The sequence below is a fragment of the Atractosteus spatula genome, chromosome 4 (assembly GCF_055471065.1).
Source record: "Atractosteus spatula isolate fAtrSpa1 chromosome 4, fAtrSpa1.hap1, whole genome shotgun sequence".
NCBI lineage: Eukaryota > Metazoa > Chordata > Actinopteri > Semionotiformes > Lepisosteidae > Atractosteus > Atractosteus spatula.
This window is the reverse complement of record NC_142709.1, coordinates 49,605,026-49,623,444: the sequence shown is the minus strand read 5'-3', so window position 1 is coordinate 49,623,444 and position 18,419 is coordinate 49,605,026. Positions and strand designations below refer to the sequence as shown.

At 40.1% G+C, this 18,419-nt stretch overlaps 1 protein-coding gene across 1 annotated transcript in view; it reads right to left on the bottom strand.

Moving 5' to 3' along the window:
• sh3rf3 (SH3 domain containing ring finger 3) overlaps window positions 1–7,172 on the bottom strand; it is a 167,202-nt gene extending 160,030 nt beyond the window's left edge. The window contains exon 1 of the mRNA XM_088914287.1: window positions 6,676–7,172. Within this exon, the coding sequence (XP_088770413.1) occupies window positions 6,676–7,038 (363 nt within the window). The 5' untranslated portion in view covers window positions 7,039–7,172. The remainder of the gene's footprint in view (window positions 1–6,675) is intronic.
• Window positions 7,173–18,419: the final 11,247 nt, after the last annotated feature.

The window sequence follows — 18,419 nt, the reverse complement described above, 5'->3', positions numbered from 1 at the left end:
TGATTTCAGGATTTCCAATGTTTTGACATAGTGATTTATTTTCTAATTAAACTAGACAGATGTGATAATAGCAACATGGAGTTTTCAAGGTTTCAGTAGGTGGGTATTGAGGATTTTGTAATGCACAGAAGTAAAGTTAGCTCAAAGTTCAATATTCACTCGGTTTCCATTATTTGGAACTTCAACAGCATTGTAACGAAACCACCTAGAGATGACAAACTTGTATTTTGTTGAGGGCGATTTGTGAATGTTTTCGAAACTTCCACTTTAGCTGGTTAACAACTGAACACTCAGAGGCTTGCATGCTGCTTGAAGTATAAAAAGTTTAAAGCAAGAATAATTGGAAAGATGTGTATATTAATTCAGTATATTTTACTATTTAGTTTTAATAATCAAAATGTAAGCAGGGCTATCATTGACATTAAAATATCAATGGGAGGCAAAGCCGTAAAAAACAAGTACATGAGCTAACTCATGGTACGTCCATTCTGAAAGGTTCACAACCCCTGACCTAAGATAATGAAGTTGAATACAGAAAAGTATGCATCATTATATTGTCTGTGACAATTTTTTTTTCCAGTTTACCCAGCTACATTCTCTTGGTCTTGATTGCTAGCTTGTGCTTCTGCTTAGACAGGTATAGGCTACATCAATTACCGGCTGTGGCACAATCTACTTAATGACACCTATTCAATGTGTTTTGAATGACCAGAAAGAACGTACTGTTTTTCCATAACCCATTTCAAGAGGCAGTTTCTCTAAATTATGGGAAATTAGGACTGGTTTGTCATGGCGGATATCCATGATGAATAGAGAACTGTTTAAAAGCTGTGCTAAAAGAAAAAAACAGTGAAACAGAGGGGGAATGCAGAATACCACACTGTCTCTCCGACTTCCTCTCCCTCTCCTCCAGCAGGTATCAAAGTCTCCTCAGAGTGTGTGCATGGCTGTAGTCTGCGGTGCCCTGTGACAAGACCCAGTAGTTCCTCTCACTCCCTTAGGGACAACCAGAGAGGCGGACATGCAATGGTGCCACGTTATCAGTTTCCCTAATGTCAGCCACACTAATCTGAGTTGGGGTGTCAGTGTCATGTAGCCTTCCTCCTCCGGCAGTTTTCTCCATCGTAAAAGCACCCATGAATGTTTAATAGCAGATTGTCCTCCACACAGCCTGTCCGCTGACAGGGGCTGCTTTAGGTACAAGACCACAGAACCTTCTACTGTTACACTCCACATCCTTCCCTACACAAAATTCATCTGTTCTCTGGATGCTGTTGTACAAGCTGCTGTGTTTTTAAGGCTAAACATAACCAAATCTGTTGCAATCTTTTATTCTCATTTAGCTCTACATCGGGGAGTACGTGCACTCTGGATGAAATGTATGAGCTGGGAACGTGTTGAGCTTATTCAAATAGTCAGATGAGAGATTCACAACTGCAGCGCCCAGCAAGCAGCCTTTCAGTGAAATCTAAACAGCCCACTGATCAGAGCAAGGACAGGTTGATTCTTCTTGTGGGGCAGGAGGGAGCACAGCATTTCTCTAGATCGGCGCCATTATTAATGCCTTCTCTTGGCCGTCAGGGTTTCAAAACCCAACTCCCAGCAGTGCTGTTATCCGCTCTCTTTCTTCATTTCTGAGTCCACGAGATAGGTTTAAAAAACGTCACCATCTTCCCAATTTTAAACTAACACCATCACTTATTTACTGCGTGCTGGTGGCACTCATGATGTCATGATCATCTGAGCCCACAGCAGTGTCACCTGCAGTTTTCCCTGCATATCCATCAGCAGCCTCATTCCCCGAGTCCATCTGACGATGCAACCGAGATACAAGAGAATGAATTACAGAGATTACTTCACCTGACTAACAAATGACACATTAAAGAAAAATAAATCTTGTCAACCACATCTAAAACTTGACTCCCAATCGTACAGCAGCTATGAGTTGTTTACAAATATTTGATAAGGATTCCTCTTGTTTCTATTATATAGGCGCTTCAATGGCTTTAGAATTGAAATGCGTGGGACTCCTCAGTGATTTTAATGAAGAGCTTCAGGCGAGTTTGGATATGAAGGAAAATCCTCCAGCATACTAAAAGGCAAAAATCAAATAGCCTGAATAAAGCTACAGTCTTTTTTTTGTAGGTCATCATTTCATCACTTTCTAGCTAAGCACATAACTAACACAACCACGAGTCTCCAACTGAAAACGAGAAGATTTAATAACTTGGCACAGAATCAAACAAATTAGTAGGTTTTCCTGAAAGGGCACCGTGGACATGCACTATTAAATTGTGATTTTCACTTCTAATGCCTCCTTCAAAGATCCTGCAGGAAGCTAAAGCCAACAAAATAATTTGATCACAGCTCTGATGTGCAGCAGTGTTTCTGGAACATTGACTTAGCCCAAAAGCCTACACAGAGAGCCTAATGGGATACTTCTATAAAGCACAGGCCCGGCCCTTGAGCACAGTGCTTGCTCCTGCCTCTGTGGTAAGTAATGATGTCATTGTATACAGACATGGTCTGCACACTGTGCCCATCTGCACCCGTGTTGCTGTGTTGAATGTGTCAAGACTGAACATGGGCGTGTATTTTCAAGGATTCTGACATGTAAGTTTGAGCTTTCTATGCCCGTTCTGGGCACTGAACCATGTTTAAAAAGCAGCAGGAGAGGAAACCAGTTCAAGGGGGAGCCATTGTCAAGACATGGATGAGACTGCCACCTGCACTTCAAGTCAAGCACTCAACTGAGACGTTCTGCCCAGGAAAAGCACCCCCTGTCCAGGGACGCCTGACATGTGGCATTAATTCAGGAATTAAAAACAGATATAAAAAACTACCCAGATGTTTTCCACTGATCTGCACCAAGCATGTCAAAAAAAATCAGCCAAGTGCAGGCTGTAATCCAACCGCCCTGCCGCGCGACGGTGAGAGGTTAAAAATGATTACGTTCATGAGGCACCCATAGTAGGGGTGCTGTCCCTTTAGTGGGCTGTTTCTCGGAGCTGGAACACACATCTATCTGATCTGCGTGCAACAGGAACCCAACCCCTTTCAAACCTGATCAATTTCTTCTGTCCAGATCAAACGTCAGAGCTTGAAAACTTACAGATAAATGCATGCCCATTAAAAGAACAAAAAAAAATGCACAGATTGCTGTACCAGTCTTTTTCAAGTTCAAAGCAGTGATTGAAGAGTACTTTGACTGCACTCTGTTATTGGAAGAGCTTTCCATCACTGAAAAATCTGACTTTGTTTAAAACAATTAAGATGTCCTGGGCTCAAATCTAAATTCTTCACTGAACTAGATATTACAATCATGACGGTGAGAGGAAGACTTGCCTAAAATTTAAAAATCTCCTTTGGACCCCAACACTTGGACTGAGCCAGAGAAGAAGACGACAACCCTAAACTCATGTGATTGCCACCATATCTACCATGTGAGTGAGTGAGTCACTTTCGGAACCCAAGGCCACAACGTCTCCAAATCCCATTTCTAAAAGGCACAGAGAATAATTGAATGGGAAAAAAAATGAGAGAAAGAAACAAGACCAAGAATACAAACAACAATCCTGCACAGAACTGGTTTTAAAACCCTCTTCTCAAGTTTGGGAACCACGAAGGCAAAAGGTAAAAACAAAATATCTAAACCGAGAAGCTCAAATCAGAGTAGTTTAAAGCTGTATGTTGAGGTGGTGTTTTATAAAAAAAAAGGCACTTGAGCTTCATTATAAAACAGTGTTATAATCTACAAATTGCAGAATACTTTCCTAACCTGCACGGGTAGATTATTGTTCATGTTGCAGTATGATCCCTTCCATACAAGTTGTATTGTTATTAAACTCTGAAATGAGGAGGAGAGGAAAATTTCAACTCTTCAGACCATTTCAATCGATTGCTAGTCAACCATTCATATACATGTAATCTGATCTTGCCTGACATAAGACAGGAACCCTCCCAGAGCAAATGGGTGTATTTCTGTTGGTTTTTTTAAGACATTCAAGTAGCATTATTTTCAAAAAACAAAACGATACATCTGCATAGATGTGATCAATACAGAGAGAATGGTACTTTGTTTTGGCGATTATATTTTGGATATGGTGAAAAACAAAAAAAAGCCGAGAAAAAGAGATCCTCAGCTTAAAGTTGCGTGAGGGTGATTACTCAAATGTATGCACTGACTCGGCAGAATCTAGCTGCTTTTTTCATGCTAATAGAGCATCAAGCGTCAATGCTAACGCCAACAGCTTCAGTCCCCGCACCTCCTCAGCCAGTCTGCAGCATTTATTCCACAGTAGTGTTAACTCTTGTTGCAAACCCTGCCGTCCCCCTCACAAGCAAAGCACCAAACGTTAATTTTATAGCACGTTTAGATGGATTGATAATATGAATGAGGAGCAGCAATCTCAAGACCTCCTCGCACCCCTCTGTGATTATTTCCCACCCCCTGTCGGTTTGCACAAGCAGAAGAGTTCCCACTTTCACTGGTGGCCATGAGAACAGGGAGGAGTGAGTGTGTGTGTGTGGGCGAGGGCTGTTACACCACTTCTGGAGTTCAGGGATTGGGGGTGGGGGGGGTCACACAACAGGCAAGGCAAACAATGGTAAAGCACAGAGCCTCACACCAGTTTGTGGACAAGGCAGAGCCTGCCACACATGGGCATTGTCAACCAATATCAACCAAGGTGGCCTCTGGGAAACCCGGACTCTACCTTCTTCACCCTCATGAACTCTTGATACAGTATTAAGATGATGTAAGAAAACACATATATGAGGCCACCGCTGTAACAGTTTTGTGTACTTTATCAAAATATTAAGGAACCCATTATCTACTGCTGTCCTTACTATCAGTGTTACTAATGACTGTAACAGCACAGCAATAGTTGGTACTGATGTAAAGGCTGGCAGCTATCTAAGGTGTCGGGGCCTAACGGAGAGCTGCTGTACCTTTCTCTTTCAGATTAATTTGCATTTTCACAAGCAGGAGTCTATGTAAACATGACTTGAGTGTGCCAGAAAAAAAAGGGCTTTTGTCCATTTGTGATAAAAGCCTGTGAGGTGCAGATATTGAGTAAATCAAACCTCAGCAGTAGGTGAGGCTGGGCCTGGTCTGTAATGGGCCGGGAGGCCTCTGTTCAGTGTGGCCCTCCTCCTCCAGACCTGAATTTCCAAACCATTGGCTACATACGATGACTGGGGAAACTGAGGTCCTGACAGACCAGGTCATTGAAGATCCCAGGATAAGTGCTTAAGAGCAGGATAGTCAACTACAATGAATGGGCTACATTCTACCCTGGGCTCATATGATATAGCCACCCTAAAGCTCACCTCCATTTAACCAGTGAGGCACGTTTCCTCTGCTCTCACTCCTGCTGTCATGTGTCACCCAGGTGAGACTGCCCCTAGGGCCCTATTCAGACATATACGTCTTTGGGATTCTTTGTGATGAAAAGCACTATACGGTCTATGTCCTATGACTTTTGGAGGGGAATTTATGAAGCATACTTAAATGTACAGAGGCTAGCATTTTATATTCAAAATATTTTTTCCACCAATTTGGTGTTCACATTATTTTTTATATGAAGGCTTGAAGTGTCGCCATCGGCAGTAGAATCAATGAACGTCTTATTCTTCTGCATCCTACTTAGAATAAAATGCCCGAGCTGCGACATCATGCATGTTAACCTTAAATTTCTTTTAGAAAAGGTCTCTCTTGTAAAAAAAAAAATCTGTGTCAATCCAAGCAGTATAGTTTTTTCAGGTAACAGCATTATCAATTAAAGGAGTTGAGCTCTTAAGGCCCGCAAATCAAGTTTTTGCAACTTTCCCTTGTAAGCCCATAATGTGTAAACTCAGTCAAGAAAAATACTTTTAAGAGCTTCTCACTCAACGTTAGGTTCTGGGAGTTCCGAGCGGCAGGGCTAAGTTATATTCGTGCAGAATACAGGTTAGCTTGCATCTACGTTTAAATCATACACTTGAAAAATGCAATCATCTGCAAACACTGTACTTGATAACCCGTTTGAGGGTGCAGGACGCTTTCTGCAACACTTTCGTCTTTAATGAGTAAATATTGCATCTTTTAATTAGCTCTTAACTTTTTTATGAAAGCTATAAATCCATCTGACAATTCCGAGGTATAAATCTGATAAAACGAGCAAGTACACTGTTTAACTTCCAGAAATCCAATTTAACACAAGATCCAAGGGGGTTAAAGAAGTAATTATTTCCCGGTATGTCTTCCATCTTCCAAATATGATGCGCTAAGCGCGTCTCAGTTGTCCTGCTGATAGCGTGAATCTGTACAATAAAATCGCTGTTGGTGATCCTGCCCTTGTGAGACATGTAGACAAATTTTTTAACTCCTTCATACCTGGGCGTTTTAAAAGTTTCACCAGAAAACTCAACAGCTTTAACTGCATCGATGATAATGATGATTATTAATTATTATTATTCCAACACGTCTGTATAACGTGTCCCACGGAACAACGTACAGTTTCAAGTTGTTTTGTATTTATAAGCACAAGCATGTTTCTAAATACGAATAAACATGGTAACTATCACACCCGGCGAGATGTGTTATCAAATAAAGCGTTAAAAAACATAACAGTTTACAAAAATAATGAGGAAACAGAAAAACAGTGGATGTTAAAAACGTTTAAGTCTGCAAACCTTGACCGGGGAGCTCCGAGTGGCAGTCGACAAGTCTCGGATGGCTGTCCCTGGGGGAGAGGCTGAGATGCCGGACGCGCATCCAAGGGAAGCCCCGGTAAGAGACGGTCTGCCTCCGTTTCTGGGTCGCTGTTTAATCCCGTCCAGCAGCCGCACCAGAAGGATGTTAGCTGGTAAATCGTCCACGCCGCAGTCCACCAGTATCCGGCACTCCGGGCAGCGCAGCTCGTTGCGGGAGCTGACGATATTTTCCAGGCAGCGGCGGCAGAAAGTGTGCTGGCAAGGCAGGACTTTGGCGGTGGTGTCCAGCCGCTCCAGACATACCGAGCACTCGAGTAAATCCAAGAGGGACGACTCGTCCATCTTAGCCCGAAATGCGAACCGCAAAACGTGTTTCTAGCCCCGCAAACGATTCACTGCGGGCAGGGTGAAACATACTGGCGAGCACAGAGGACGACAACTACTCCTCCTCCTCCGCCGGAGCTCCGGCAAAGAGCTGCTACACAGAGCCGTACCAAAAAAAAAGTGAGGTCAAATCCTAGCAGCAGGCGCACCGAGATCTACATAGCTACGCGTTGATTAGAGGAGCAGAGACGGTGTACTGCAAGACAACACAGCGCTGTTGAGCTTTTAATTACGCATCGCTGCTCGAAAGTGGGAAAAACCAAACCCCATACGTGCCCTGCACCTCAGGTGTGTGGTGCAACACCTTAATGACGAAGATAAGGAGACAACACACATTCCCCGCCGCCGCGTATCAGCACATCCAGCCACAAGATGTCTCAACGATTGTGGAGAACAGATAAAAAAAATCTAAATTCCTCTACCCTTAAACCAAGAGGGACGTTAATACCTTTACCGATTCGGATCGTAAAACGATTTTCAACTCCTGCATTTCTGTGTGAACTGAAAGGCTGTTAATGTTATATCCTCAGCTCAACTGCTCAAGACGTTCATTTTTTCGAAGTCTTACACAAGATTGTACCCCGCTGAGATACACTCTGCGAGTCTGAGAAAGTGCACAATTCAACATTGCAATAGATCACTGACATTGCGAATTGCCAAGAATGAACTATCCAAATTAGTGACTACGCTTGGTGTATACATTTTAATACGCATTGCAATACAGTTGTTGAAGGGAAATTGCAATCTTTCAAAAGTACGGCGCTGTAAAACCTGTTTTCTACCATTGGCGTGGTTATTGTGACTGCCAGAGTTCTAATTCATGTTGTGTTATAAAGCTAAAGTAGTATGACAACAGTATACTGAAAGTTATCAGAAGCACAAGATTTGCATTAATGAACAAAGCGTGCTTCGTTTAAACAACCATTTCAGAGATGCGTTTCCCATGTTTCGCTATTCCACCTCGGTAAACTAAGATGAAAACTTTTTTCTTCGCGAACTACAGGGATTTTGAAATATTTGATACAACAAATGCTCGACCTAGCCGAAACCTTGTACAAAACACAAACAAACCCCCCACAAGCCACCTCCTCCGTATTCTCCAAAGCACCACGTCTATTTGTCGAAAAGGGTTTCCTTACCCAAGCTCTGAACTAGCGTCACAACAACGGAAATGCGTAACAGAAAACCTGCAGAGATTGTGTGCATCGGAGATAACATCATAAGACGTGGTCGCAACGATAAACATTTGTTGCAACGCAGTGCCCCCTAGCGGTGCATTGGTCGTTTTTTTTCCTGGCAGGCGAATTTCTTAAAGCGAACAGAGGTTGCAGCCCGCATATAAACGCATAACTCAGTGATAGTTCGGTTTTAGCTTCGCGATCTTTGAATTGCAGTTTGCTATTATAGTGATTACTTACTGAAGACGCCAATCCATTTAGTTCTGAACGTAAATCATTGTTTTGTAGTGTATTTCCATAATCACTTTTTGTTTGGAAACGTTAGCTTAAAGATCCATAACCACGGTGCATTTTTACACAAGAATAATACTCACTGTATGAAGACTTTAAACCCGAATCTTGTATGTATCACTCTACAAAAAATATATATTTCTTCTCTGAAATCAGTCAACAAACAAGATACATTACCAGTCTCAGATTAATGTCCTACTCTGATAAGTGAACTAAATGTTGTTAGTTTTGTACAGTGATTAAGGGGTACTGATTCGAAAACTGAAATTCCTCAAAGGCACTAACAAAGTGAACTAAATGGGCTTCTTCAGAATCAACAGTTTAAAATGAACCAGAGGGCACAAGTGGAAAATTAGGTGGAAATGCATTTAAAACTGAGAACAGGAGAAATAAAGAGTATGGAACAGTAGAGTATGGAGTACTGTCAGAGCTGAGAACTTAGTAGATATCTAGATCACTTATCTACTGAGCAGTCATGATCAGACCCTGACTGGGCCACAGCTCTATCAACACTGCTTATCCAGTGGGATCCTCATGTTACTGCCTCCTCCCTACCACCCTTCAGAAAGCCCAGAATATTGTAGCCTTCCCATTTACCGTGGTAAAAAATGACCTTGTCCATTATACTGTGAATCGACCATGTGGTTTATGTATTCTCCTTCACTGAACCAGGTTACTAGCATTGGAAATGTGTCTTAGGCATGTTAATGAGGCAACAACCCTTAGCCTAGTGTTTTAAAGCATCAAAGCAGAATGATACTGATGACTCTATAGAAATTCGTGATCCAACGTAATTCCAAACCTACATGCTTTTTCATTGATCATCAGAGATTTAATAGTTCCGTCAGAGTCTCAGCAGAGTTTTCAATCAGTATTGCTTGTTCTGTCCCCATCACATTTATAGACAAACATTTTGTCTCAAGTCCCAGTACAGCAAAAATCCCTTTCAGTCAGTATGACTGTAATACACGGGTCTTCAAGTCGAGTTTTCACTGATAACCTAAAAAAATCTCAAATTTGTGTTAGAACTATTTTTAGGATACAGTTGAATGCACTACATACAGAAAGGCTGGTTCTACTGGCAGAACTCATGAACTGACAATCATTGTAAGAATTCTCGGAAAGATCAAGCTGAATATTTCTGGCTTTTTAACATACTAGTACAATATCTGTTCCGATAAACAGATTTTAATTTTCCATTGCAAATTATTGCAATTCCAACAGATTTCATATGCAAAAGCTAAGGATACCTTATCAAAAGAGACACAAATAAGCCAATCATTAGATTAACTGGCACAATGTAACATTTTTCAAAGGTCTTCAGCTGTCAATGATTTAAAGAAAAGTAGAAAAGCTGCTGGACCATCTAGCACTGCATACCTCTGCTATTTATTACCAGAAGCCATATCACCCTGCAACTCACAACACGCAACTCACTGAAGCTCAGCAGGTGTGAGCCTGGTCAGTACCTGGACTGGAGACTTCCTGGGAAAGCTAAGGTTGCTGCTGGAAGAGGTATTAGAGAGGCCAGCAGGGGGCGCTCACCGTGCAGCCTGTATGGGTTCTAATGCCCCGGTATAGTGATGGGAACACTAATTATAATAATTAATAATTGCTTTCTGGACACTCCACTCAAAGCGCTTTATAGGTAATGGGGACTCCCCTCCACCACCACCAATGTGCAGCATCCACCTGGAATGCCAGAACGCTATCACATCAGCTATCAGTGGGGAGGAGAGCAGAGTAATGAAGCCAATTGATAGATGGGGATTATTAAGAGGCCATGACTGGTAAGGGCCAATGGGAAATTCGGCCAGGAAGCCGGGGTTACACCCGTACTCTTTTCGAGAAATGCCCTGAGATTTTTAATGACCACAGAGAGTCAGGACCTCAGTTTTACGTCTCATCCGAAGGTCGGCGCTATAGTGGGGCATTAGGACCCACATGGACCGCAGGGTGAGCGCCCCCTGCTGGCCCCACTAACACCTCTTCCAGCAGCAACCTTAGTTTTTCCCAGGAGGTCTCTCATCCAGGTACTGACCAGGCTCACACCTGCTTAGCTTCAGTGGGTTGCCAGTTGTGAGTTGCAGAGTGATATGGCTGCTGGCACTATACTGTAAACAGGCGCCATCCTTCGCATGAGATGTAAAACCGAGGTCCTGACTCTCTGTGGTCTTTAAAAATGCCAGGGTATTTCTTGAAAAAAGTAGGGGTGTTACCTGGGTCTCCTGTCCAAATTTCCTATTGCCCTTTACCAGTCATGGCCTCCTAATAATCCCCATCTATGAACTGACTTCATCACTCTGTTCCCCTCCCTACTGATAGCTGATGTGTGGTGAGTGTCCTGGTGCACTATGGCTGCTGTCACATCATCCAGGTGGATGCTGCACATTAGTGGTGGTGGAGGGTAGTCCCCATTACCTGAAAAGTCCTATATAAGTGTAAGGATTTATTATTATTGCAGTTTGTTTCTGGGAGTAGTAGCACAGTATGTGTTGCTAGAGACAACACTGCCAACCGGTGGATCACAGAAGTACTGTTTTGCTCTTGAATGTGCAACCCAGTGGTTAATGCAAACAAGGCTTGCAAGGCCTACATGTGCACACATAGCCTGTCTCTGTCACACAGACAGAGTGTCTGCAAGCCTGTGGCTGTGTGTTTCTTGAAACCACAGGCATAAAGCACCTTTCAAACGCGTGTCTTTGTTGATATTTGACACCTCCTTGGTTTCAGCAAATGCGTCACGATGGAAACTACATGAAAGAGGAAAAGGTGTATCTTTCCAGCAGACATTTATCAAGGCCTGCTGAGAAAAGCCAGTTAAAGGGTCCTTGTCCCCTTACATTGGAAGTTTTTAAAATTGTAACAGCTATGGGAAAAATACACAGAAATACATTAAAAAGCACTGCAATGCAAAAGACTCAACCCATGTTATATGTATGTATAATACTGTACATATATGTATCTTATGAGCATCAACATAAAGATTTTACTAGTGTTTCCTGTTGTTGTAATAACTGTAACTATAAAGATCGTCAATTAACAATCTACAGTTCAAACTGACCATAATATAAACTATATATATATGAGCAGCCAATATGAAGCATTTCATATATGAAGCATTTCAGCAGGTAGGTACTCCATTACATTTAACAATGATTCAGCCTAATTGATTAAGTGTCTCATGTTTGTCATCTTTAAGGTTATTTCTGTCTCTCTACATGTCCATAAAGCTAAAATGCTACTTTTTGTACAACACAGATTGAAGATCTATTAGGATTAACTGGCTAAATTCCACTAGAAGAACTGTTAAATGTGTTTCTGTGTAGGACTAAGCAAAATGCCTAAGATTTTTGCTTAGCGGCATAGTGTATGTATGGGAAAAGCAAACAGTAATTCCTGTCTCCACCATTCATTTTCTAACTGCTTTATCCAACACAGGGACACGGACGAGCCAGTGCCAATCCCAGCAAGCAAAAGGCAGGGTTCACACCCTTGACAGGACACCAGGCCTTGGCAGGACACGCATAGACAGAGACACAAACACACTCTCACTTCTGCCAATTTTCCTAGAAGCCAGTTCACCTACTAGTACGTTTCTGGACTGTGGGAGGAAACTGAAGCACCCGTGGAAACCCACATGATCACAAGAACAACATGCAAATCTCACACAGATAGTGGAACCCAGGGTCCCAGTTCTGCAAAGCAACAATGTTAACCACTGCCCCACTGTGCCACCATAATTGCTATAGTGTGGTGTTAAAAATTGAAATTATAATGATCGTTTTTTGGCCTCACGAGATAATCTAGTGCAGCCTGGCCATGTGTGCTGCTGTCATATGTTGCCCTTTATTTCACCAGCTTCAGACATTTCCAAGGACTAAAAAATTCTCGAAAGATTGCAGCTGGCAAAAAGCAAAAATCTATTTAAAGTCTGTTTCGCTTTAACAGCAGAACACACTCTTAAACAGCCCCAGGTGTTGTATTAAATTATTCAGAAGCTCAAATGCCAATATTGGCATAATGTTGAAGCATTAAGTTAAATAAAATAAAATTGAAATGTCAAAGGTGATACCATTGTCTTTTCTGCCATCCTCATAAATAAGTACTCAAAGCATTTAGCAGCTATAGATTTACTTCATCTATATATAAACATAGTAATGCACACATACAAATACGCAGTGTGTACTTCCTTCAGGTGGTCATATCTGCTTCAGGGTGGTCTCAAAGGGATATTTAGATCAGCTAAGTCCAGGATAATTTTTTAAAATTCTAGCACTGTTGGGACTGGAGTAATATTACTCACCTGAATTTGTTGAAAGGGATTAGCTTGTAGGAGCATGTTCATTTCATGCAATAAACTGCATCTCCACCAAAATTATAGATCCCCAGTATTCAACAATAGTGTAACCACTAATTAAGTAATTAAGACTGCTACAAAACATAAAGGGGTGTCTATGCCATAAAGACCTTACATCCTGCTTTGGCTACAGAATACATTTGTGTTGTACCACCCACGTGGGTTGGATGTCTGTGTTACTGTGATGAAACTATGGAAGAAGCTATAACACATCTCAAAGTTGTGAGCTCTGCTGCCTGACTGTGGTGCACATTCCGCTGGGTAGAGTAAAATGAAAAGCATGAAACAGATTTTGGGATTCCAAAATATTTTCAGGTGGTTTGGACTAGACAACAATCAATAAAGATTATTATTTAGAAATATTCCCAGTGTAAGGGTTACTAACTCATCTGAGTTACATATAAAATACTTGTGGTGCAAATTTCATTGGAATTTATTTGCAGTAGATTGTAACAGACATGATTCTATGTATAAATGGATTTAAGCCTTTAAGTCTATTATAATTGTGATAAACCAGTATAGAAGGAATTGTCCTTTATTAACAACAATTAATGTGCAGTTTTGATATGCTATGAATACAAGGCAACCCTGTAAATAAACTTGTCTGTTAATGGGATTACCTAGTGAGATAATCCTAGTGAGATAGTCGCTGATGGCTCAGTTTCAGTGCAGTTTAGTTGGGTGTTGGGTCCAGAGTATCTTTCTGGCCCTTAATCCCCCAACACTACTATCTGAGATGCTGTGAGTAATTAATTTTTGATTGGCAAGAACACTCTTATGAATTGGCTTTGTGGTCAAAATGTAAAGATTCCCCTGGAATCAAAGAGAGAGTGTCTTCCAGCTTTTCTTTGATTAAATGCCACTCCACAGACGAGAAGCAGATTGACTCGGTGGCTTTATGCTGGAGGTTAATATTTTTGGAAGGCATGAGAGCAGCAATTAATCACTCCGAGGGATGTTTTTTGGACAAAGTAAGTCCGAATGGCTTCGTTTGGAAGGAGTGTTTTTATGATTCTGACTGTGTAAATCAGAAGAGCTAGGCATTACAATAACTCGTCTCAAATTCTCCTGGGATTTTACTTCTTAAAAGATTCTTCTCCACAGGTAATTAACAATGGTGTGCAATGACTACCAACCATTTTTCATCAGCAAAAAAACAAGAATATGTAGGCTGCAGAAATCTGCTTTTCTCTAAAGATACCTGGATCTCAGTTTGTGGGCTGTTCAATGAAAATATCTGGTATTGAATAAGAATCCAGTTAAAATCTAATGTTCTGCGGAGGGAAATGCAAACCTGTGTATCTGCAATTTGTTCATTATTACACAGTTTGTCTTGCAACTTCAGTAATTTGTGGCTCATAAAATTCAAGAAAAAGATTTACGATAGATCATCAGTAGCATTTCTGAAACATCGTCATATATAATTTTTATTTTGTGGCTTTTGGTGAATAATATGTATAAAATACTTACAGTGCACTATCCTTGTGTTTGTGTTTAGGGGAAGAAAGTGTTTTGGGGGGTGTTCCTATATTGTACTTTACATATTAGACATAGTAATTAATTTTTCACTGTTTACACTGAATTTTTTTAATGTTGGCAAATTATCATTGTGAGCATCATGGAAAGTTTAAAACAACAAAATTGTTGAAATATAAACATAATGATGCATAAAGACATATAATACATAAACAAGTCAATTTGTTCTCTTATGACAGGATAAATCTTTTGGATGTCACGGAAATCATTTCTTTTTTCTCTGAACTCAGTTAAATGGTCAATATTCATTGACCAATTTGTCCCATATCTGCAGCTGTGGCAGCAGTTTAGAGCTACTGGTGTTTCAAGACTTCTTCAGAAACAGTTCAAGTTCAATATTCACTCAAAACAAAGGCCACGAGAAATGATGTTATTTAACAGACATTCGGGAGGATCTTCATTCTAATCTTGCACTTCCGCTTCCCTACATATAAATATTCCTTGGCTTGGCGGCCCACAATTCTGCACATCTTTTCTAGTTCTCCTCCATCCACCCCAACTTCACCTATGCAACTGCCTCCCTGGTTCATTCTTTATAAGTGAAAGTGGATGTGAGACCACTAATCTTCAACCCGCACTGTCATTTCCTCAGACAGGCTAATTGACAGCAAAGTATTAAGTACGCTATTCCTTTATATTTGTTTGCTCGTTTTGTCATTATTAGAATTTATCTGATCTACTGGAAAGAATGTTCCAGCAATGAGGAGGTTGTTAAGCTTGGTCCTGCAGAAATAGATTTTATATGTATAATCAACTGGAATTGGTTAATTATGTTTAAAAGTAAGTAGGAAAGAAACCTCAAAAGGAAATAGCATATTTACACCTAAGTAACTCTGCATGACAGTTTGGAAGCAATTTGCACAAATTGAAGACTTTCATCTAAAGAAACATTTGGTATTTCAGAACAAATTCCAGCAAATAGCAACACCTTATTTATTCTTTTTTTAATAAAAGAAGGGAGCTGAGAGCTTCTGAAACTGCATCATTGCTTTGTAATTCTGTAATAAGAACCTGAAGTTACATTCCCCTGAAAGGCTGGCACATTTAAACTAAACCTCTGTTGTTGCTGTGAAGTCCACATTTTCTTGTGAAATGGCTGACAGTTAGACAAGCTACAATGATTTTTATTCTGTCAAAATGTATTAAGTCAGGGGAGCAGAAAGCTGCAGAGAAACTCAGAGTAAAACAGAGACATGGCAATTCTGCACATGAGCAGAAATGTGGAACTGTGTGTGTTGACATTGCTGCACACGGTCAGGAAAACTGTTAGGTGTGAATTAGGTTCTCAGTTCCAGGACAGAGCCTCCCTCTCAACTCTCTTTTCATAATCCCAATCTGGGTTTTGGCATGCTTGGTCCATGAAAGACGTCCTTTCTTTCACACTGCAGCAGTATTTAAAGAATTTCTTTTCATCAGGTGTGCAGGGTACCTTTGTTCTGTTTCCTAATATACACGTCCAAAAAAGCTTTTCGCAGTTTCATTGAGAAATGCTGAGTCACCAAAGAAGTACACCCATTGAATGCAAACAGGCAAAAATGGTACCTAGGTGACAGCTGGCTTAATCAGTCTTTAACAGGTTTTCCAGGCTTATAACAATAACAATCTGTCACAAGGAACTTTATAAGAAGTTTTCTGAAAATAAAAATGTACCATATCTCTTTGTATTCATTGGTAGTTTAGTTTAAGCAAATGGATTTTCTAAATCCATTTTTCACGCATCATATTGCCATAAAGATTTTCCTCTAGTTTACTTCTAAATATTGTTTCCATAATCTTACATGTAATTGCATTAATTAATAGTAGCTATTGGTCTAAAACATACGGTTTAATTTTGTCACCCTTTTTATGAGTGGATGCTAATTCAGCAACTTTCCAGTTTGTGGATACTACCCTTGTCTTCAGAGACTGCTGAAAGGTTACATTAACAGCATTAATGAATAGTATCTCTTGATTACAATGTATAATTAGACCAATGCTTCCCTATGCCCTAGAGATGGAACCAGTAACACTTCTGCCAATATTAACAACAGATTAGATGAGACAAATTCTTACTTTGCTCAAGTGAAACTTTTTGTTAGTAGATTGAGATTTGTTTGGTTGTAAAGGCCAGTTAATCTGATAGCAGGGGAAATTACAAACATTAAAGTTTATATTCAAACCCTTTATGCTGTCACTGATCTTTAGTCTGTCACATTTTCCACCAGAACTAAAAAAAATCAAATAAGTGAACTTTTAGCAGTGTATATTATACCAGCTGTGTGATATTTGTCTCGTCTCCAGTTAATAAGCACACCACAGAATAGGTCAATCTAAATCTTTCATTTTAAATTTATATCAGGATGACTGACTTCTGGGTTTTTCACTTGTATAATGTACAGTACATACAGAACTCTTGCAAAACATGCCAAACACGCTTTCTGCGTTTGTGTATTGCATACATTTCTAAACAAATAAATAATCAAATAATCTCATTGCTATAAGTGGCAATTGGCTGGTTGTTTTAATTTTTTAATCTACAGATTCAAATCTGTCACTTAAGGCTTTTGCAAAAATAAAAAATGATGAAGGTAAGTCTTTATAATTGTAATTGTTTCTAGGAAAAAACCAAACAAAAATGAAAAGGTTTATTTGAATTCTTTGACAGGATAATAAATCTCCATGGTATGAAGTGGAAAATACTATTATCAAGATTCAAGAAAAATATTGCAGGTCTAATAATTACCCGTTGTGAAAATTATCACCTAGGGACCCTGCACTGGGTAATGGGGAATACTTCTGTTAGTAATGCCAGTCAAACCACTGAGAATGAAAAAATATATATTTTTATGTCTTGAAAAAGGGTAGCCTTGAGGAAGAAGGAGCTTGATGAGCTCAGGCTCATGTTGTAGTCCTTATTGACTTACAGTTATTAAATGCGGTGGAGCTGAGCTCTTGCTCATTAGGACAGATCTATAGGGTTGCTAAAAGTTGGCATCTGTTCCAAATGAAAATGAACCACAGGGGGATTTCACATTCTTCCTGTTTTCGTGTTGTGAATCCCATTTCACTGTGCCAGGTGACTGCCATGAGCTCTGTAGAAACCATTCTATTTACATACCAAAGTCACAGTAATATTGGATAAAAGTGTCACTGTCTTTGGTGTCTATTATTTCTAAACCAGGGAGCTTCAGCTAATGTTGTCAAACAGAGTATATGGTAGTCATTCTATACTGAGTCCTGGTAGTGGTTAGTGATAAAAGGATTCATGCCTTTTACAAAACAGCTTCAATTCATGGCTCCTAAAGCCCTCTGACCTTTATTGTGCAGCAGTCAGAACTGTCTAGTGTAAGGTATTGTAGTACTGATATACAGCTGGTTGGTCAAAGTGATGTTATATTAATATTGTAGCATTAAGTATGTGAATGCATTAAGTTGGTCTTAATACCATATAACTGAGAGCTTTTCAAATATACTGTGAAGGAACATGAATGCTGGAAAGATGTTGCTTTTGTGGTTTATAGTTAGGATTAAGAGATTTTTTTATTCCATTTTTGACTTCCCTTTGTTCCCAACAGTGTTTAATCCCTTTCTCTTCCTAAAATTAGCAACAAACTTTAATTCCGTGTTGTCTTACCAAGACCATATCAGGCCAAATACAGAATAATGTGACAAACCGAAGGAGGTGAAGACAAGCAATTGTAGCAACATTTCTCTAATCACTGCCAAAGCCTCTCTGTGTGCAAAGATTCACTGAAAACTCTGACTTGCAGGAAGCCTGTTTTGCCTGACAATTCTTAAACCTCCTTTTCAGATTTCTCTTGGTTTCTCTAGGTAGGTTTTTCTCTCGTATGATCATGTTGATTATTACATGATAGGTGAATTGACATCACGGTTAGTAACAGGAATAAATAAAACAACACTTATACTCTTTCGAAATATACAGAGAGGAATTTACACAATACATTAGTACATATCGTGTATAATACAATGGTATA